The 19,894-nt window shown below is 63.4% G+C and overlaps 4 protein-coding genes across 4 annotated transcripts in view; 3 read left to right on the top strand and 1 right to left on the bottom strand.

The window, feature by feature from the left end:
* Nucleotides 1-13: 13 nt before the first annotated feature.
* Nucleotides 14-3,231, top strand: CHLRE_03g166350v5 (uncharacterized protein). The gene is made up of 8 exons (XM_043060795.1): nucleotides 14-73; nucleotides 585-663; nucleotides 884-954; nucleotides 1,222-1,282; nucleotides 1,477-1,601; nucleotides 1,889-2,009; nucleotides 2,190-2,333; nucleotides 2,641-3,231. Exons 2-8 carry the CDS (start codon nucleotides 661-663, stop codon nucleotides 2,734-2,736), a joined length of 621 nt encoding a protein of 206 aa, XP_042925924.1. The 5' UTR covers nucleotides 14-73; nucleotides 585-660; the 3' UTR covers nucleotides 2,737-3,231.
* Nucleotides 3,232-7,625: 4,394 nt separating this feature from the next.
* Nucleotides 7,626-9,625, bottom strand: CHLRE_03g166300v5 (uncharacterized protein). Its single transcript, XM_043060794.1, has 5 exons — nucleotides 9,505-9,625; nucleotides 9,196-9,220; nucleotides 8,717-8,785; nucleotides 8,353-8,388; nucleotides 7,626-8,043 (listed from the first exon to the last, which is right to left on the bottom strand). The coding sequence occupies exons 1-5, from the start codon at nucleotides 9,528-9,530 to the stop codon at nucleotides 7,984-7,986; spliced, it is 216 nt and encodes a 71-aa protein (XP_042925923.1). The 5' UTR covers nucleotides 9,531-9,625; the 3' UTR covers nucleotides 7,626-7,983.
* Nucleotides 9,626-10,595: 970 nt separating this feature from the next.
* Nucleotides 10,596-16,059, top strand: CHLRE_03g166250v5 (uncharacterized protein). The gene is made up of 11 exons (XM_043060793.1): nucleotides 10,596-11,309; nucleotides 11,576-11,744; nucleotides 12,029-12,119; nucleotides 12,332-12,427; nucleotides 12,645-12,704; nucleotides 13,028-13,093; nucleotides 13,268-13,354; nucleotides 13,624-13,771; nucleotides 14,062-14,134; nucleotides 14,357-14,486; nucleotides 14,825-16,059. The coding sequence occupies exons 1-11, from the start codon at nucleotides 10,754-10,756 to the stop codon at nucleotides 15,335-15,337; spliced, it is 1,989 nt and encodes a 662-aa protein (XP_042925922.1). The 5' UTR covers nucleotides 10,596-10,753; the 3' UTR covers nucleotides 15,338-16,059.
* Nucleotides 16,060-18,165: 2,106 nt separating this feature from the next.
* Nucleotides 18,166-19,894, top strand: part of CHLRE_03g166201v5 (uncharacterized protein) — a 3,533-nt gene continuing 1,804 nt past the window's right edge. Inside the window, exons 1-5 of the mRNA XM_001703304.2 lie at nucleotides 18,166-18,431; nucleotides 18,653-18,707; nucleotides 18,916-19,036; nucleotides 19,266-19,345; nucleotides 19,644-19,770. Of these exons, the coding sequence (XP_001703356.1) occupies nucleotides 18,353-18,431; nucleotides 18,653-18,707; nucleotides 18,916-19,036; nucleotides 19,266-19,345; nucleotides 19,644-19,770 (462 nt within the window). The 5' untranslated portion in view covers nucleotides 18,166-18,352. The remainder of the gene's footprint in view (nucleotides 18,432-18,652; nucleotides 18,708-18,915; nucleotides 19,037-19,265; nucleotides 19,346-19,643; nucleotides 19,771-19,894) is intronic.

Genomic DNA, 19,894 nt, shown 5'->3' with positions numbered 1-19,894 from the left:
CCGGAGGATCGCACGTTTGCGTGCGGCTTCGCTGGGTGCTGGGTCTCGCCATCTGCCCTGGCGCTGCTTACTGGTGAGGTGATTGTCAAGGGCGGGAGGCGGGGTAGGGTCAGGGGGCGCGTCTACGGCTTGGGCAAGAGTGTAGCGTGCCAGGGCAGCCGCCCACCCGGGGTTTTGGGAGAGTGAGGAGAGGGGGTCTTCCGTTTCAGCCCAGTGCACTCGGACCATGAAGCGCCGGATGCCTTGCCCCCATAGCCGGCACGGGGGTTTGGTTGTGCTAGTGGCGTTGTAGTTCTGTAGCTCGTAGGCTCGGAGGATGCCGTTTGTGGTCAGGGTGGGTTGCCACCGAACCCTATAGCGACAGCGTTCTGCCCAGGGGGGCTCCTCGGGCGGTGGGCCCTGCTTTCGTTTTCGCTTGGGCGGCGGGGCGTTAGTTTTGTGGGTCATGGGTCCGCTGACGACGGCTGCGATAATGTCGTCGCGGTTAGTTAGATGGGCGGTGATGTGCTGTGCTGCCTGTACCCCAGCGATGGACTGGGGTAGGCGGCCATTCAGCGCATTGTCTCTGACTTTGCGCCACGCAGGGCGGGAGCTTGGCTGCGCGGCTGCGCTGTCTCTCCTGGGTGCGGCTGCCCGTGTGGGGGCCCGCGGCTGAATAGCATGGTGAGTGTACGGGCAGCGAGTGGGCTGGGAGCCGCGTTTACGCCGGTTATGCGAGTGTGCGGGCGCGGGCGGTGGGGCTGTGGCGGGGCAGCCATCGGGTAGGTACAGCCGCTGGTACGTGGGAGCATTGTGCGCGGGTACTTACTTGTGCCATTTTCCAAGGTTGCATGGCCGGTCTGCTGTGCGTGTTGCTTCCCGTCGCGTGTGTGTGATCGTGCAGGACGCGGGCCTGGACGCGAGCACTGCCATTGTCATCGGCTCCAAACACGGCCAGTCGCCGCGCGACCGCACGTAAGTGCGTGAAATGGGTCCTTCATTACTACTTATGGCCGCACACGGGACGTAGCCGTACGTACGGCCTTCATTTTGTGACACGTGTGGCGTACGGCGCTACGTATTGTACACATGCATGCGCGGCCACTTCCCCGCCGTCATGCTGATTGCCCGCAAGCACGTACGCACTCTGCTCCATCCCAGCCATGGCAGTATTGATGCGTGCGTGTACATCCTTGACGCCCCACGCACACATCTGCGCTTCCTTTCGGCCCTCATCAATAGGCTGCTGTTCAAGCCGGCGGAGCACACGCTGCTGGACGCGCTGACGGCCGCCGGCATTGAGGTGCGTGCTGCCGGTGCTGGCGCCGGGACCTACCGGGGGCTCACTGCAACTGAGCGGAACGCTGTGCAACTGACCCACTCGCCTTCAAGCCTCGTGATCATGCGTACATATTGCGGTACCCCAAATCCAAACCCCAAAGATTCCTAGCTAACCACTAACGACCGCCGCCTCGCTTTCCCTCTCCTTGCATGCAGGTTGCCTACAGCACGGGTGACACGGTTGAGATCATCTACCTGCTGGACAGCACCCGGGCGCAGCAGGCGGCCCAGATCCTCACAGACCTCAACAACACCGCCTGCGTCACCACCACCACGACCTGGTGCGCGTTGCGTGTGCCGCTCTTTCACTCACAGCTAGCAGCTCTGCCAAGCCAGCAAGCCATGGCTTTGGGCTTTCGTCTTCCACAGCTTTGCGTGCTGGCTACTCCATCGGACTACACTGACCCCAACCCACGCCGCCGCCCCTACCTAGCTACCTGCTGCACAGACGACCCCATGCATGCGCACACTCCATGCATGCCACGTTGTGGCTGTCCATGCACGATGTCCATGTGTGTGAATCTCCATGCGTGTGTGTGTATGTGTGTGTATGTCCACCCACCTGCAGCTGGTACGGCCGCATGCGGGGTGTGTACTGGGGCGACAGCCTGGCCACCATCGGCCTGGCGCCGCCCGCCCAGGACCCGCGCATGCCCGACGTCGTCGTCGACACGCAGCCGGGCGTCATTGTGAGCTACCGTGACATGTAGCTGACTTGCTTGCGGCGCGTGTTGCTTGATAGTAGGGGTGGCCTGCCTGGTTGCTTGATTGATTGGGTGCTAAACCCGTGCGCAATACCAGTGGCGACCCAATTACCTTATGCTGCTGGCTGTTAATGGCACCCCGTTGCCGCCACCGTATGCCCGCAGGTGGACGGCTCCAAGGCCAAGCTGAGTGAGCACGGCGGCTTCTCCGCCTTTGACGACCGGTCCGTGGGTCTGCTGGTCGCCTCGCCCGCCCTCACCAGCACGGCGGCAGGCAGCCGCTGCGCCGCCCCCGTGCTGTCCAAGTCGGTGAGTGGGTGCGGGACTGGGGGATGTGGAGAGGATTGGTTGGTGACATAACTCAGGTAGGCGGAAAGTAAGGCGTGCAGCAGGCAGGGGCTCTCAGAAGCCTGGATCTGGATCTGGACGGATACGAATCTGGATCTGGATCTGGATCCCTGCAGCCCCTCCACCATCCCTCTGTCATCTCTCGTGGGTCCCCCATTGAGCCTACCACCTAAACACACTGCCATCCGGTATAGGATTCCTGAGATCAAACCTCCCTCCCATGCGTGCGCCGCCGCCCTTGCGCCCCCCCCCTCCTTCCCACACGCAGGTTGCGCCCACCATCCTGGCGCTGCTGGGCATCAGCCCCAACAGCCTGGCCGGCGTCCGTCATGAGGGCACGCCCGTGCTTCCCTGCCTGGCGTAATGTTGACATGACACGCATGAGCGCAAGCACTGCCGCCGTACCGCCGGTATTTTGGCGACATACGGTACAATGCAACGTATGCACTGCGGCGCGGCAGCAGGCGCAGCGAGCAACTCACATGGGTTGTGGCGCCACCCATCGGCTGTGTCGGCTGGATGGTTCGCCCAGCCAGTAGTAACAAGTTGCTAATTACATTCGGAATTCGGGCTAGGTTCGGACAGATGGGCACTGCCCAACGGGAGGCCGGGAGTTCGTTAGCTAGGTGGGCCATTTTGCGTGATGCTGAGGCCACTGGCGATGAAGGCGACTATCGATGCCGCAGCGCCGCTGCTGTCTTGAGCAACACAGGTCGGGGCCTATAGGTATTGCACCAGGATGCACGACCTTGCACGCATGCATCGCATTGGTAGTACGCTTGCATGCTGGGTCAACTACTACGGGAGGCCCTTCGTGCCCTGCCCGATGGGGGCCTCAACTCTGTAAACAATTTTCCAATTTGTGGAGCACGCGAATGCATCAACTTCACCACAACCCGCATTGCATCCGTTTGAGCTCGCGTGTATCCTAGCGAGTACCATAAATGTGAAACTTGCCTTCCGAAGCAGGAGCTAGGCTTGGATCCGAAATGTGTGCCGGCTCCAGCGGTGCGTGCCGCAGCTGCGGCGCCCACACAGCAAAAGAGTCAGCTGACCGGCGCCGGCGGCAGTGTGTGGTGGGGGCGGCGCCGCCGGCGTGGACTGGAAGCGCCGCCGTGTGTGCTGGCGCCTGTGGACAATGGGGCCGAGGGCAGCTGCCGAAGTACAGCCATGTTGGCCGCATTCTGGACGTAGGGGTGCGCCGGTGCGTGCCCTGCCAGCAGTGGCGGCCGTGGCGCCGGCACGGTATGCACTGCTGCTGGCGCAGCCTGCGAATGTGGCTTCTAGTCGCGCGTCTTCAGCCGACGGCCGCCACGTGCACACGCCCATTGCACAACCGCCGCGGCTCGGGCCTGTGATGGGTTGCAGGAGTGACGCGGGCTGCAGATTCCAGAGCCCAAATATCAGCCACATCATACTAGGTGGAGCCTGCGGGGGCGGAGCGGTTTGGGATGGGTTGCGGCTGCGTGCCGGTGGCGTTGTCCGTGGGGGGCCTGGGAATGTGTGCGGCGAGAGTGGCGCAGTGTGGCCGCCTGAAGCGCCTTAGTCATCTGTGCCACACCGGCCCGCCCTTCAAACTTAGCCGCTATAGCTGGCATGCGTTACCGCCACTCGGGCCGCCGGGACAAGCCGTGTTCTGGCCACACGGGTGCCGGGCGCGCGGACACCCCTCACGCCCAAGTACCCAAACACGGGCCAGCGCCCGTGCGGCGATCCCCAAAAATGACCACGCACGCTTAGATGAGCCATCGGTACCTATACGCATGCGTTGGGTGACGTGGCTGGGCACGAGGGAGGCACATGGCGCGTCTGCGGGCATGCCGACATGTTTGGCGAGCCCGCATTTCGCTAGGATTCGGGCTACCCCCACCTCAAGGTATCTTGTTTGTGGTCATTTGCCGTGGCCTATAAGCTTATAGGGATATGGAGGAACCGACGCCAGGAAAGTGGCGACTTCTAGCTCGACCCTGAGTTGCTCGCCGGAAGGTCGCTCGCGCTGCAAATGCGAGAACAACTCGGACCGCCCGCCCGGATGCGTTCTGTCGTATGTTATGTAGTGTTGTGTATCTTATATGTATTTCGAATTTGTCGCACCGGTAACCAGCGTCACGAGCAACGTGTGCCAGGCCGTGCCATGACACGCTGCCCTCGCCTTGCAACCCCTGGCCAGCCCGGGCCCGCCAGGCCCTTCGGCCGCCCCCCCTGCCGCCCCCGGGCTTCCATCCTGGCTTACATACATGTCTAGCAGTCATATGCTTCGTGCTTCAAGAAGGCGCCTCACGTTTCGTCACGCTGAGGGCGAAGCCCAGGCCTGCTTGCCTGGGCCGCTTCCCCTGACAAGGCTGACGCCACATGTCAACATCCGACGGCCGCGATGCACTGAGGCAGCGGCTACTGCTTATATGTCGATGAGGCACATGTTCACACTATGGGCGCTTGGAAACATGGCGCCCGGCCCAACCACCAGCCCGCGGCCACCACATGCACACGCCCATTGCACAACCGCCGCGGCTCGGGCCTGTGATGGGCTGCAGGAGTGACGCGGGCTGCAGACTTCAGAGCCCAAACATCAGCCATATCATACTAGGTGGAGCCTGCGGGGGCGGAGCGGTTTGGGATGGGTTGCGGCTGCGTGCCGGTGGCGTTGTCCGTGGGGGCCTGGGAATGTGTGCGGCCAGAATGGCGCAGTGTGGCCGCCTGACGCGCCTTAGTCATCTGTGCCACACCGGCCCGCCCTTCCAAGCTTAGCCGCTATAGCTGGCATGCGTTACCGGCACTCGGGCCGCCGGGACAAGCCGTGTTCTGGCCACACGGGTGCCGGGCGCGCGGGCGCCCCTCACGCCCAAGTACCCAAACACGGGCCAGCGCCCGTGCGGCGATCCCAAAAATGGCCACGCACGCTTAGATGAGCCATCGGTACCTATACGCATGCGTTGGGCGACGTGGCTGGGCACGAGGGAGGCACATGGCGCGTCTGCGGGCATGCCGACGTGTTTGGCGAGTCCGCATTTCGCTAGGATTCGGGCTACCCCCACCTCAAGGTATCTTGTTTGCGGTCATTTGCCGTGGCCTATAAGCTTATAGGGATATGGAGGAACCGACGCCAGGAAAGTGGCGACTTCTAGCTCGACCCTGAGTTGCTCGCCGGAAGGTCGCTCGCGCTGCAAATGCGAGAACAACTCGGACCGCCCGCCCGGATGCGTTCTGTCGTATGTTATGTAGTGTTGTGTATCTTATATGTATTTCGAATTTGTCGCACCGGTAACCAGCGTCACGAGCAACGTGTGCCAGGCCGTGCCATGACACGCTGCCCTCGCCTTGCAACCCCTGGCCAGCCCGGGCCCGCCAGGCCCTTCGGCCGCCCCCCCTGCCGCCCCCGGGCTTCCATCCTGGCTTACATACATGTCTAGCAGTCATATGCTTCGTGCTTCAAGAAGGCGCCTCACGTTTCGTCACGCTGAGGGCGAAGCCCAGGCCTGCTTGCCTGGGCCGCTTCCCCTGACAAGGCTGACGCCACATGTCAACATCCGACGGCCGCGATGCACTGAGGCAGCGGCTACTGCTTATATCTCGATGAGGCACATGTTCACACTATGGGCGCTTGGAAACATGGCGCCCGGCCCAACCACCAGCCCGCGGCCACCACATGCACACGCCCATTGCACAACCGCCGCGGCTCGGGCCTGTGATGGGCTGCAGGAGTGACGCGGGCTGCAGACTTCAGAGCCCAAACATCAGCCATATCATACTAGGTGGAGCCTGCGGGGGCGGAGCGGTTTGGGATGGGTTGCGGCTGCGTGCCGGTGGCGTTGTCCGTGGGGGCCTGGGAATGTGTGCGGCCAGAATGGCGCAGTGTGGCCGCCTGACGCGCCTTAGTCATCTGTGCCACACCGGCCCGCCCTTCCAAGCTTAGCCGCTATAGCTGGCATGCGTTACCGGCACTCGGGCCGCCGGGACAAGCCGTGTTCTGGCCACACGGGTGCCGGGCGCGCGGGCGCCCCTCACGCCCAAGTACCCAAACACGGGCCAGCGCCCGTGCGGCGATCCCAAAAATGGCCACGCACGCTTAGATGAGCCATCGGTACCTATACGCATGCGTTGGGCGACGTGGCTGGGCACGAGGGAGGCACATGGCGCGTCTGCGGGCATGCCGACGTGTTTGGCGAGTCCGCATTTCGCTAGGATTCGGGCTACCCCCACCTCAAGGTATCTTGTTTGCGGTCATTTGCCGTGGCCTATAAGCTTATAGGGATATGGAGAAACCGACGCCAGGAAAGTGGCGACTTCTAGCTCGACCCTGAGTTGTTCGCAAGCAGGTCGCTCGCGCTGCAAATGCGAGAACAACTCGGACCGCCCGCCCGGATGCGTTCTGTCGTATGTTATGTAGTGTTGTGTATCTTATATGTATTTCGAATTTGTCGCACCGATAACCAGCGTCACGAGCAACGTGTGCCAGGCCGTGCCATGACACGCTGCCCTCGCCTTGCAACCCCTGGCCAGCCCGGGCCCGCCAGGCCCTTCGGCCGCCCCCCCTGCCGCCCCCGGGCTTCCATCCTGGCTTACATACATGTCTAGCAGTCATATGCTTCGTGCTTCAAGAAGGCGCCTCACGTTTCGTCACGCTGAGGGCGAAGCCCAGGCCTGCTTGCCTGGGCCGCTTCCCCTGACAAGGCTGACGCCACATGTCAACACCCGACAGCCGCGATGCACTGAGGCAGCGGCTACTGCTTATATGTCGATGAGGCACATGTTCACACTATGGGCGCTTGGAAACATGGCGCCCGGCCCAACCACCAGCCCGCGGCCCCCACATGCACACGCCCATTGCACAACCGCCGCGGCTCGGGCCTGTGATGGGTTGCAGGAGTGACGCGGGCTGCAGATTCCAGAGCCCAAATATCAGCCACATCATACTAGGTGGAGCCTGCGGGGGCGGAGCGGTTTGGGATGGGTTGCGGCTGCGTGCCGGTGGCGTTGTCCGTGGGGGCCTGGGAATGTGTGCGGCGAGAGTGGCGCAGTGTGGCCGCCTGAAGCGCCTTAGTCATCTGTGCCACACCGGCCCGCCCTTCCAAGCTTAGCCGCTATAGCTGGCATGCGTTACCGGCACTCAGGCCGCCGGGACAAGCCGTGTTCTGGCCACACGGGTGCCGGGCGCGCGGGCACCCCTCACACCCAAGTACCCAGTATACCCATTATTGTCAGATACCCATTTCATATCACTCTCGGCTCTGGATACGTCGACAGGCACAGTTTCACACCGTTTGGTTACAACTGTGGCGGGATTAAGCGCGTACGTTGACCATTGCACCAACCGAGGTGGCATGCGAGTCAATAGCTCAGGCAATCACACTGTCACAGGCATGTATTGGTCATGGTAGGACAGCACCGTGCAGATAACGGTATTGGTCAACGCCACCTTTGCAATGCCCAACGCACCTAGGCCTTTTGTTTAGCCGCCGTGCACTACCTCCGCCACTGCTCCACAAGAGCATCACTACATCAGTCCAATTTCAACTGCCGACACCTGTCACATTCATCGCCTGGAGCCTTAGCTAAGCCCCAGCCTTAGGCCCACTCATGCCCCACCATATCACAGCAGCCGGCCTAGTGTCTACTCGTCGCTGCCTCCAGTCTTCGCCTCCTCGGCGCGGTCGTGAATCACCTTGCCGCCCTGGGCAGCAGGCATGGTGAGGGCGGGGGCAGCGGGCGGGGACAGGGGGTGAGAGGGATACATCAAGGGCTAGTGGCGTGGCAGCAGGCAGGCGATGTCAAAGTGAGCGTGCATAGGGGCATGGCAGGCGGCAGGCAATGTTGCATGTGGTCGAGGAGACAGCAGCAGCAGGGCAACTCATGTAGCAGTGCGTGTGCACATACGAGCGCAGCGTGCAATACGGTGTTTGCACACCACCCCTAGGTCCTGCTCCCACTGGATGGATGGCCATCACACACCCGCCAGAACCCCCGCCGCTCGCTCGCTCACCTCCTTGCCCATCTCGGAGTAGTCAGTTCCCTCCTCCTGCAGCGGCAGCGGCAGCAGCAACCGAATTAGCGGCAGCGGGCCGGTGAGCAAGATAGAGAGGCGGTTGTAAGCGTGGTGCGTGCAAGCTGCTGGTGCAAGTGGGATGCAAGTGATGGTGATGGCATGCATTCACGGTGCCGCGGTGGTGGCGGGAGGCTAGCTACGAGGAAGGCGTTACAGCGCAGGTTCAGACAGCGTCGCCGGCCTGCCATACAAAAACAATCCTGTTGACTCAGTACCTCCGCTGTACGCAACTAGCAGCACACTGCTGCGCAACCAGCCCATTACACGCACCCACCCACGCGCACGGCCTCCGCCCCCTTACCTTGCGGATGTTGCCGCCGATGGTGCCGCCCACGCTTTGGCGCTCCTTGCCGCTCAGCTCCTCGAAGTCCTGTCGGTGGTGGCACGTGTGTGTGTGTGTGTGTGTGTGTTGTGTGTGTGTGTGTGTATGTGTGTGTGTGTGTGTATGTGTGTGTGTGTTCGGGGGGGGGCGGGGTTGAGATGAGTGGGATTGAGGTGAGTGGGTTCGGAGGCGGGCAGGGGCGGGGGGCTGGGTGCACGAGTTGTGCAGCGCGCGAGCGGATGGGGTGGGAGGGTCGAAAGGCAGGAGACACATGCAGCAGCAGGGTGGGCGCGTGGCACGAGACGTGCGAGATCGTGCGCCGCGCTGTGATGATGCTGTGTGTCCAACGATGGCAGTGAGAAGGCCCTGGCCCGATTGACGCAACTGACTGCCCATGTAGCCCATGCTGCTGCCCAACCGATTAACCGCCCTCTCCACACACACACACATACACACACCTTGCCGTACTTCTCCTGAGCCACCCTGTGGACACGACCGAGGGTAAGCATGGTGGTGGCAAATAGAGGAATGTCATGGGAGGCATGCGGGGCACTTGACTGCCTTTGCGGTGGCGGGCGTGGTGAGCGTGGAGGACGCGTGGTTAGGAAGGGCGCACGCAGGCAAACACCGCGCCGCTTGGTTGAGCAGGCGCAAAGCTAGCTAGAAGGGTGTAGCATTCAGCTGCGACCGCCCCGCCACCAATCCCACTTTGACGCGGCACTGCTGCTGGCAGCAGGGGCCGCGCGCTCGCTCCGCCGCAAACTCACTCGTTCTTGGTCTCCATCGACGCCATCTTGTTTCTTAGCTTGTTTGAGGTGTAGCTAGAAGGCTTGAGTTGCGCTGGTTTCTGTTTGTATGACTGGTGATGAGGTGGAGAAAGGCCTTAGGAGTTTGACCGGGCATTCTGACCCGCCGCTTAAAAGCTCCGGGCTGCCGCGGCCATGACGCAACCGGGCGGCCGATCGAGCCCTGACGTCACACCGTCACCCGTGGGTCAGGAGTTGCTGGAAAGGCTCCATCAAACGCCTTTTCAACATAGGAGCTATGTTCCAGACAAGAAGAAAAGAGGCAAAGCTGGCGACCCATTGCTCGCGACCTGTTGATCAGCCAGCGGCCTCCTTCCCCCGTAGCGACCCGCGCGTGGAAGGTGTGCAGCGCTTGCACACGCGCCCGTCGCAAGGCACACACCCCTCTGCGCTTTACAGCTGTGGATTCTGGCACAGTATCGATCGCGGCTCACGCACACATGTATGGTGCTGTTGGCTGGGAAAGCGATTCTCAGTCGGGCCTCCGTGATGCCCCCTTCCCGTGCTCCCCTCGGAAGCGCAGCGTGCACACTACGGTCTGGGGGATTCGGCTGCATTCCCCGCCGCCGCAGCGATTATATATAATCTCGCGTCAACTCCCCTGCCTCGACCTCGCCCCTGAGAGCGCGACCCAGGAGAAGGGCCTGCCGCAACCGCCTTCCCCTGTGTACGTTGCCTCACGGCGGGTCTGCTGCACTCGGCTCCATCCTTCAGTCCCTGCCCGTAGGCTGTGATCCCTGCCGCCCTTTCCACAAACACGACAAACTACAGCGCACGCTTTGACCTCGCTCGCTCCTTTTATGTTGGGTTGACCGAGGCTCTCGTCGCAGCGTGGTCCTCAACTGTCAAGCAAACCACCTCTCAAACCGTCACGAGCTTTCATCCCCGGGTTTGCATGGGGCAGCCTGACACGGTGCCGGTGGAGGTTGGAGGAATATAGCCCTTAACGGGCTCAACTCACTTCAGCACTCGGCCTTCGGCACACCACCCACCGCACACCACTGCACCCATCCGCACATCTGCTCCTGCTTCAATTGCCACTTGGCGGTTTAGTCGACACCCTAAACAGAAAGCCGCACAGGGCCCGCAGTAGTGCGGCTGCTGCGGCTGCTGTTCGCAGTTGCTCCTCTTTTCTCCCTCGTGTCAACATCACTAGGAGGCAGTAGCAGCAGCAGTAGTAGCAGCAGTAGCCACTTCACAGCGTGAGAGGATGGGCACCCAGCTCCGCCCCAGCCGGCGGGCCGGCAGTAGCCCCGCCGCCACCGCTGGCGGCAGTAGCAGCAGCCACGGCCGGGCGCGCCTCTCACCTCGCCCGGGGTTCCTACCCGGCGGGCGGCTACAGCTTCTGGCAGTCGTGGGCACGCTGCTCGTGTTCGGAGCTTTCAGCGCCATGGGCCAATTCAGCGCGGCGCCCGCCGCCGCACCGGCTCCTGCCCCCGCTCCCCCGCCGGCGGCGGCGGCGCCGCCGCCAGCAGCAGCACCCGCCGCCAAGCCGGCTCCGCCTCCACCTGCCGGGACCGCCGCTGCGACGCCGGGCGCCCTCGCTGACGCCAGTGACGGCGGAGCAGCAGGTGCCGCAGGCGCACCCGCGGCAGGCGATGATGAGGACAACCCGTTTGCGCCGCCGCCGCTGTGCCAGGGCAAGACGCCAGCCAAGGTGGTGATCGACCGGGTCGTCGCCTACCCCGCCCCCGGCGCCAGCCCGCTGGTAGTGCTGCGCAATGTGGGCGGACAGACGGCCAACCTCACCGGCTGGAGGCTCACGGGTGCGTGGGTGGCTGGGTGGGTGGGTTGCTGCGCTTAGGGACATTAACACTATGTCGCTCGGGAGGCACTGGGCGTGTGGGTGGGTGTGCTGGCGCTGGGTGTGGCGTGGCCTGGCATTTGGGGGTGGAGGTACGAGGGTGCGTGACGGTGGAGGGGCTTTAGCCTGCCTCCGCGCACATTGTGCCCGCCCGCCCAACACCGCTCCCGCCCCCCCCCCCTGCCCTTGCTCCCCATGCCTCCACGCACCGCCCTCATGCCCCCACAGACAGCGACACGCGCTCCGTCCCCGCCGCCGCCAACCTGGTCTTCGGAGCCGACCCCACCAACTGCGGAGGCGTTGGCAACTTCACCATCGATCCCAGCCGTATTCTGGCGCTAACGCCCAAGAATGACTCCACCAACCCCTGCGGCTTCCCCTTCAGCCTCAGCTTCAGGTGTGCGTGCGGCGGTGAGGGGGCTGGGGCGCGGGTGTAGGTTAGCGGCTTCGTTGCATGCAAGCGTTTGGGTGCGTGCAGTACGTGCGTGCGTACCGGATTCAGGCTGCTGGCGGTGCCTACCTGGATGCGTGTTGCATCTGCACGGTGGCGCCTCGACGCAACGCAAACACATGTACTGCAAGGCCCCTGCATGCCAATGTCAAACACGCGCACACACACGCACACAAACGCATATGCACACACACACACACATGCACACACACGCACACACACACACACAGGGACGAGGTGAACCTGTTCGACCCCAGCGGCAAGCTCACTGCCACCGCCAAGTGGGCCAACGCGGACATGGGCAGCGCACTGCACCTGCAGGTGGCTGAGGGGGTGGCGGGGTGGGGCGGCGGGGGCAGGGTGCGGGTGCGAGGAAATACGTTGTGTGTTTCCCTTGCGTGTGCATAGCGTTCAAGATTCGTGTCCTACGTTTAAGATGCGAAACTGCCCCCGCTCCGCGCCTCCGCCGGTTTCTGCTCTTGCTCGCATTTTTCACCCCCACCACTCGTGCCCACGCGCACCCGCACCCTCAGCCGGATGGCTCGTATCAGAGCCTGCCCGAAATGGAAGACGTGCTGGCGGTGCTGCGCGCGGCCGGAAGCCACAAAATCCTGCTGCAGGCACTGGAGGTGTGTGTGTGTGTGTGTGTGTGGCTGAACTTGTACGGTACTGGCGTTTATATAGTAAAGTTTGGGGCTTTGGGCACGTGCGGTCTCGCCCTTCTGCCTCTCCCAACCCACGTGCACTTGGACCTGAGTTTTGTGCAAATTCGCTTTGGCATAAGATACTTTCCCAACTCCTGCGCATACCTGCCTCAATCCTACGTCCCAACCCACTGCACTGCAGGTGACCGGCATGGACAAACTGCTGGTGGCGGCCTCAGCACCCGACTACACACTGCCGGAGGTGCGGTGGGTTTGGGGGGCAGGGGTTGGCGGGGCGATAACATCAAGGGGCGGCGTTGCTTGGATGGGGCAGGGCCACAGCATAGAGCGCTTGGTCCGCTCGGCACGGGCAGCATACGGTGCACACCGCGGCAGCTCTTTGGTGACTGATGAGCCTCTCCTGTGGTGGCCCGTGAGGCCCTTGAGCATCTCGCTGGAGCGAGGCCCTTGAGGTCCTGGTCCGGGCTTGAAGCCCTGGCCTTCCTTACTTGGGATACTGCTGCCGCAATGGGCGTGCCAAGCTCCTACCGCCCGCCCGCCCGCCCACTGCGCCTGTTGCTGCAGAAGCCCAAGCCCAAGGAGTCCACGGACGTGGCGCCGCAGTTCCCCTGGTGGTTCGGATTCAGCGTGGTGGGTGCGGCGGGGGTGTGCGGGAGTGTGCGGGGAATGGGGCTGCTTTCACCGTTCCCAGCAGACAGCAACGAGAGACACAAAGATGCATGCCGGGAGGGCACGAGGCACCGTGTCATTCGCATGAGTTTCTTGAAAGCTGCCATGCTTCCTCGTCCGGCCACCCACCCACAGGACCGCTCCAAGCTTCCGCCTCCCCCGCCGCCCCCTCCCCCACCGCCGCCGCCCCCGGCCGGCATACCCGCGGCTGGTCCCTTCACAGTGAGTAAAATGTCGACGCGCGTGCTGCACCTGCACTCCCACGCGCCCCTCCCACAGGCCCCACCCCAGCCATGCATCCAACTGAACGGCACCCCAAAAGCTGTTACCTGCCCTTCCCTCCCAACCATCACCACATACACACGCACACACACACACATCTCTCTGTAGTCTGTATGCATCAGCGCGCGGGTCTTCTTCAGTATGCTTTAAGCACCGGTAACACACACACACACACACACACATCCACCCCATACCTACGTCCCCCCCAGATCCTGGCACCCACCGATGATGCCTTTGAGACGCTGCTGCGGCAGCTGGGCGGCGGCGGCCGGCGCCTGCCGCTGGACCTGTTCTTCCAGCTGCCCGAGCTGCCCGACATCCTGCAGTACCACGTCGTGCCCGGGCTGTACACCACGGGTGGGTAGTGGGTAGGGACTCTGGGTGGAGGGGCGGCCGGAGGGACAAGAAGGGGCAAGCAGGTTGCGGGCAAAGGCGGCGGGAAAGGTCAGCCGGGGAGCAGCAGCCTGCGTGGTAGGGGGTGTGGCTGGCTGGCGGACACCACGGCGTCTGGGATGCGGTGAGCAGCAGGTATCTCGCCCGTGGCTTGCCTCCTCCCCTCCCCTGGATTCCCCCCGCCCTTCCCCTCGATTCCCCCTGCCCTTCCCCTCGATTCCCCCTCCCCCTCGCCCTGCCTCCCCTACGCACAGAGTACATGTTCAACAACACGCCCATCTTCACGGCACGTGGCGTGGAGGTCATCCCCTTCAACGACCCATGCATGTGAGAACCCACCCCCCCGCCGCGGTGCCGAGCCCGCGCCCGCGCAGCCCGTTGGCCCGGAGTGGTGTTGCAACGAAGACACAAACCACCCAAAGTGCACCATCTTAAGAATGGGAGCATGCAGCCTCTCTCTGCTCCTCCCTCGCTGGACCCTCGCCTTTCCCTCCCCATTCCCTCCCCTCCCTTCATCGCCACCCTTTCCCCTTTCCCCCGCCCCCTCAGGACCGAGGGCGTGGTGATGCTGCACGACAACTGTGTGGACAAGCCCACGCCCGACAACTACACCTGCGAGGAGCAGGTCAAGTTCGACAAGTGCTACTTCCCATTCATGATCAGCGCTCTGGCGGCACAGGTGCGTGTGTGCGCGCGGGAGATGCAGGGGCTGGCAAGGGCGGGCCGCAGGGGCCGCAGGGGCAGCAGGGCCGCGGGGCCGTGGGCAGCACATGACATGGTACTGCTGGGTGGCTGTGCGCATGGATGGTCTGCACGTGAGGGGTTGGAGCACGCACGCATTGCGCCAACGTACCATTCCTTTCCCCCGGTAGTGCATTCCTCACACGCTATGTGGGCAACCACCCGTACCCACCCGTCAGCCCCTTACCCGCCACCCTGTTCCCCTGACGCTAACCCGCGCACCTCCTTCCATCGCCCACCGCCCACCACCCACCCATGTACCCATCCATCCCGCAGTGGCAAGGCGGCTTCTGCCAGCGCACCTGCCAGCGCTGCTCCTGCGCGGCCGGCACCGGCGTGCAGTGTGCCTCGCTCACAGAGCCCGACATGCTGGCCTCGAACGGCGTGGCGCACTCCATATCGCGAGTGCTGTTCCCGCCGCCCGCCTTCTCCAAAGCCGACTACGTCAACATGACCACCTCCATCAACATCACCAAGGACACGCCCGGCGACGCCATGGTTCCTGGCATGGCCTCCGGCGGCGCCGCCGCCGGCCCCACGGCGGCGGCAGCGGGCGCGGGCGCGCCTGGCGGCGCCGCGTCTGCATTCATGGCGGCCGCGGCTAACGCCGCGGCGAAGGCTGCGCCCGCTGCGGCGCCGGCTGCTGCTCCGGCTGCGGCTCCGGCAGAGCCGGCTCCGGCGGCTGCGGCGGCTCCGGCCGAGCCGGCGCCGGCTGCTGCTGCGGCGGCTGCGCCGGCTGAGCCGGTGCCTGCAGCTGCTGACCCTGCCGTCAGTGCCACAAAGAAGTGAGGTGGTGCAAGAGGGTAGAGATGAAAAGGCGTGTATGACACTGTGGGAAGCAGCAGGTAGCATGGGATGCTTGCTGCCAGGGTTTACTTGAGCACGAGGCTAAGCAGCAGCATGCGGGTTCATGTGCGGGGGTGGGCAAGCAAAGGTGCAAGCCGGGATGAGATGCATACGAACTGTGACATATGCACAGGTAGCGATAGGTGTATACGGGATATGGCGAGTGTGGCAGCAAGATAGATGAATAAGGAGTACCTCGGGTGGGCTGATGAGGCACGCTTGCGTGGGTGCGCTGGCACGCAGACGGGAACTGATTGATTGCCGGGAACAGCATGCAGCTGCGTGGTTGGTTGGCAGTAGCAGGTACGGCTTGATCAGCTTGACGGTAGGTTAGCGTGGAGTGGATGGGCTGAGCGTGTGAGAGAGACCGTGAGTTTGTGCCCGCAACTGAGACCGCCCCGAAATCTGGATCGCACCTATTTTACCACCGCTTCCCTACGCCACGGGGGGCTGTGGTGGCGAAGGCTACCATGCGCTTTTACTTGGTAGTGCGTAGCTGCACATGCACCCCTTGCGGCTCCCTCTCTTTTTTTTCCAGCTTCCCTTACGCTCTCCTGCATAGATTCTTTCTCCCATACATGCATGTTTTCCCGGGTGCTGGGAGGAGGGGACGGAAGCAGAGGCACTCTTCAGCCGTGGCTGGCGCCTTGTAACTGAACAACCGGCCGCGAGGCAGAGACGCCAACGCGCACAGATCGCTTGCTTGCCCACGAGCCTATTACCACTGCTAAACATGCAGGTAATTACTGGCGAATGGTGTGTGCAGCAGAGCAGGGGTGAGGAAGTGGAATCAAGTCAGGGGGGGACGAAAGTCACGAAACGGGAAGTCAGAGGGGACAAAAAGGGGAGCGAGATCGGGGCAGGGGTGGGGTGTTCACAGGGGGGTAACGTTGAACCAATCCAGGAGACAGTCGCGCGGCAAGGAGAACTGCAGCTGCATAAGCGGTTCACAGGGGCAACATTGATGAGCTGAGTGCGTTTGTAGTTGCATGCACGCCCCCATTTGTCCAAACTCAGTTGGCAAATACTATCTGGGGTGGGGGGTCTTACCGCGCGTGTCCCTACAGCCAACTTATCTGACACTTGCGGCCGCCGCTGGTGCTGGCGGTGTGGGGGCGCGCCCTCGGCCCCCAGCACCATTATCCCGCGCCCTCCAGCCGGGACGCACCCAGCGCCCCACGGCCCCACCTGTCACCCCCCCTGTCATCCCAAACCTGACCCTGAACCTGAACCCTGACTCCGAACCTGACCCTGAATCTGAACCTAAACCTGAACCTGACCCTAAAACCCTGAACCTGAACCTGGCGATGAGGCGAAGGAAAGTCCGCGAGCTGGTGCGCAAGCTTACGCCGACCCAGCCACTGCTTGACGACCTCAACGGCTGGTCCAGCGACGAGCTCGCCACCAGTTGCGGGCATGCATGCGGGTGTCACACCCGAATGCACCACCGCCGCGCTTCAAGCAGGCCGCGGCGACGCCGGAGCCACTGCTGGCGAGGCGGACGAAGAGGGCTAGGCGAATTGCTGCAGGCCGCCGCGCGCGCGGCTGGCGGGCCTGCACAGCTCCCCAGCCCCCGCATGTTCCAAGTCCGGGTGAGTTGCGCGCGGCTTGCTTGCATCCAGCCCGAACAGCACGGGGGAAAGGTGTGGGGGTAGTGGGGCAGGTAGGGGTGCTGGAGCGGGAAGACGCCGGCGAAGCTAGGGCCAGGCGCGCTGGCCGGTGGGGGTTTAGGTGAGGGGCGTGTGGTCCTTGGTGGGCGACGGATTCGGCCGCGCCGCAGCGCCACCTAGCCTAGCGCCGCTTTGCTTGTCGCCAGCCGCTTCCTTCCCATGGTCGCTCAAGTGCTTCCCTTCTTGTTGCACCGCACCCACAGGGGGCTCTGCCTGCAGGCGACGCAGCGACCGGGGGCGCTGGCCAGCAGCCCGCCGCGCCGACGGGCATTACTGGTGTTGCGGCTGCGCTGCCTGTCACCCCGCCGATCGTGCGCCTGTCAGAGTCACCGGCGATTGCCCCGAACAAGGAGATCCAGAGCTGTCTGCAGGTTCCGGAGCCGACCCATGGGGTGATCCGGTGCGTCACATTCATCCCACCGGGTATTTAGCGCGGGAAGGTGTTGTCGGGCATTATTAGTTCCGAAATGGCTGGCTCTCCTGACCGTCTGTCGTTGGACAGCACCAGCAACCAGGCTCTGCTGCAGTCGCCTGTACGTCATAGCTGCGGGGAGGCGCCGTGGGGAGCCAGGCAGCGGCGCGGCGCTAAGCAGGCATGCCGCCCGCCCGCCCGCCCGTGCACACTTGCTCGGCTTTGCATTGCCACTTGACGCCTTGACACCTGGTGCATTGCAGACCTGCAAGCGCATTTAAGTATTCACGGGTATGCGTTCCTTGGCATGCGAGGTGGAGACGCGGCTGCCGGTGGCACCGACATGGGCGGCCTGCCCCAGCGCGCCGGCGCAACTGCTGGTAGGCTCAGTGGCGCGGCGACGATCGCAGTTTCTCTGCGCCGTGCTTGTTCCGCGCCACTGAGCCTACCAGCAATTGCGCCGGCGCGCGGGGGCAGGCCGCCCATGTCGGTGCAGCTACATACGTGGTTGTACAAAGAACCCAAATTTGTACAACCACGTATGTGCATGTTACAGCCCCTGCCGTTTGACCCCTCTCCCAGACCGGCGTCATACCCGTGTGCCTCCCCCCCCCCCCCAGCCTGTCATCCCAAACCTGACCCTGAACCTGACTCCGAACCTGAACCTGAACCTGAACCCTTATTCCGAACCTGACCCTGACCCTGACCCTGAACCTGACCCTAAAACCCTGAACCTGATGAGGCGAAGGAAAGTCCGCGAGCTGGTGCGCAAGCTTACGCCGACCCAGCCGGGAAATATGTGGCTATATCATCATATGAATTTGTATCTGCAGAACCTTACCAAGAGAACCTAAAGCCTCAGAACGTAGCTGCAACATGGTGACAGACCTGCCCCCGGAACTTGTAGAGCGAGCAGCACAGGAGCTCAACGAGACTCCCGAAAGCAGGGCTACAGGTGAAACCCTAATGTCGACTCGCCTTGACAACGTCTTCGAGCGGAGGGATGCTGGGCGGGCCATGCAGTCCAACTGAACTTAACTTGCTGCTGGCGACACCCGAGTCGCTTCGTTAATATGTCCTCAAGCACTGGGATTGGTGGTTTTGCATGGTGCTGGGGCACCGCACCCACCCCCAGCCGTCCGCCGACAGCCGTCTTCCCACGCGCGCTGCGTGTAGGCCTCAAAGCGCTTCACGACCACTACAACACCCACCCCGACCAGCGACCCCACCGGTGAGACAGCCATCTGCAACAACCGACAGGCATCCAGCAGCTTCCCCCAACCCTTGCATATTCGGGGCGGCTTTTGTCAGGCAAGCTCCCCCTGCGCCTCTTTCACGCTCGTGCGCGTATGTAACCCTCACTGCGCTGCCCCAAACCCGCCTCCTCCTCCTTTCTTCCCCAATCGCGCGCAAGCCCCCCCACACTCCTCCCCCCTCAGGACCGATGACGCCTACCTGCTCATGTTCCTGCGCTGGGCCAAGTTCGACGCCGCCAAGGCCATGGGGCGGCTGGCGGCACTGGAGCGCTGGATGCACGACTGCCGAGACGCGCTGGGGGATGTGAGCACGATAAGGGGCGCGCTACGAGGAAGAGGAGGAAGAGGAGGAGACCATGGGTCCGGCAGAATCTGGGTTTCTGCGCCCAGTCAGACCGGTCGCTCCTGCCGTTGCGTTATCAAATGGGAAGGGAGGCGTGTTGTGCCCGCATGATAAACCTCCTCCTGTGGAGGAGCCTGCGAATGCGCCGCGCTGTCGGCTGGCTGCTGATTCAATCTGTGCATTCAAGCAGGTGGCGGAGCTGCGTGGCGAGGCGTTCAGCGACATCATGGCCAAGGGATTCATGTGCAACATGCTCAGCCCCGAGCACAGGTGTGCGTAGGCGCATGTGAGCTTTTCTTCTATGTGCTGGGGTCAGGGGCCGGGGTGGTGTTTGTTTGGGTCATGCGCACGCGTGTGAATCTGACGCTGACGCTTTGACGGAACGGGGCACCATCACGCTCCGAAGGACGGCAAGGCGGCGGCGTGATGACCAGTCAGCAACTGAAACCTGCCGCCACCCTTCCATTGCCACAACATCACAGCTCCACGCACTTCTGCGCCCGCTCCTGCGCGGCTTCATGCTCACGCCTCATGACCCCTGCTGCTCCCGGCGCCGTGCCGGCCGCAGGACGCGCGACGGCGCGGCGGTGACGCTGCTGCGGCCGCGCTGCCTGCTGCCCATCAACGACCCGGCGGTGATCCTGCGGCTGCACATGTGGCACCTGATGCGCGCCGTGCATGACCCCCACATACAGGTGCGAGGTGCGGGGCAGCCGGTAGGGCAGCGTCCAGGTGCCCAGGTGGGGGCCCAGGCTGGCTGCGTAGGCTGGGTGGTGCGTGGTGGATGGATGGGTGGGTGGGTGGGTGGGTGGGTGGGTG

Source organism: Chlamydomonas reinhardtii, chromosome 3 (assembly GCF_000002595.2).
Source record: "Chlamydomonas reinhardtii strain CC-503 cw92 mt+ chromosome 3, whole genome shotgun sequence".
Lineage (NCBI taxonomy): Eukaryota > Viridiplantae > Chlorophyta > Chlorophyceae > Chlamydomonadales > Chlamydomonadaceae > Chlamydomonas > Chlamydomonas reinhardtii.
Note: the sequence above shows the minus strand (reverse complement) of the source record. Positions and strands in the feature narration are given on the sequence as shown.

Bases quoted from the DNA above. Each gene is read 5' to 3' on its own strand.
- CHLRE_03g166300v5 (XM_043060794.1), bottom strand. From the start codon at position 9,530: ATGGCGTCGATGGAGACCAAGAACGA. The intron at 8,786-9,195 runs GTGTGTGTATGT...CACCACCGACAG, and splicing joins CTCAGGAGAAGTACGGCAAG to GACTTCGAGGAGCTGAGCGG. The intron at 8,389-8,716 runs GTAAGGGGGCGG...CTGCCGCTGCAG, and splicing joins TCGGCGGCAACATCCGCAAG to GAGGAGGGAACTGACTACTC.
- CHLRE_03g166250v5 (XM_043060793.1), top strand. From the start codon at position 10,754: ATGGGCACCCAGCTCCGCCCCAGCCGGCGGGCCGGCAGTAGCCCCGCC. The intron at 12,428-12,644 runs GTGTGTGTGTGT...ACTGCACTGCAG, and splicing joins TCCTGCTGCAGGCACTGGAG to GTGACCGGCATGGACAAACT. The intron at 13,772-14,061 runs GTGGGTAGTGGG...CCCTACGCACAG, and splicing joins GCCCGGGCTGTACACCACGG to AGTACATGTTCAACAACACG.
- CHLRE_03g166350v5 (XM_043060795.1), top strand. The intron at 1,602-1,888 runs GTGCGCGTTGCG...ACCCACCTGCAG, and splicing joins GTCACCACCACCACGACCTG to CTGGTACGGCCGCATGCGGG. The intron at 2,010-2,189 runs GTGAGCTACCGT...GTATGCCCGCAG, and splicing joins ACACGCAGCCGGGCGTCATT to GTGGACGGCTCCAAGGCCAA.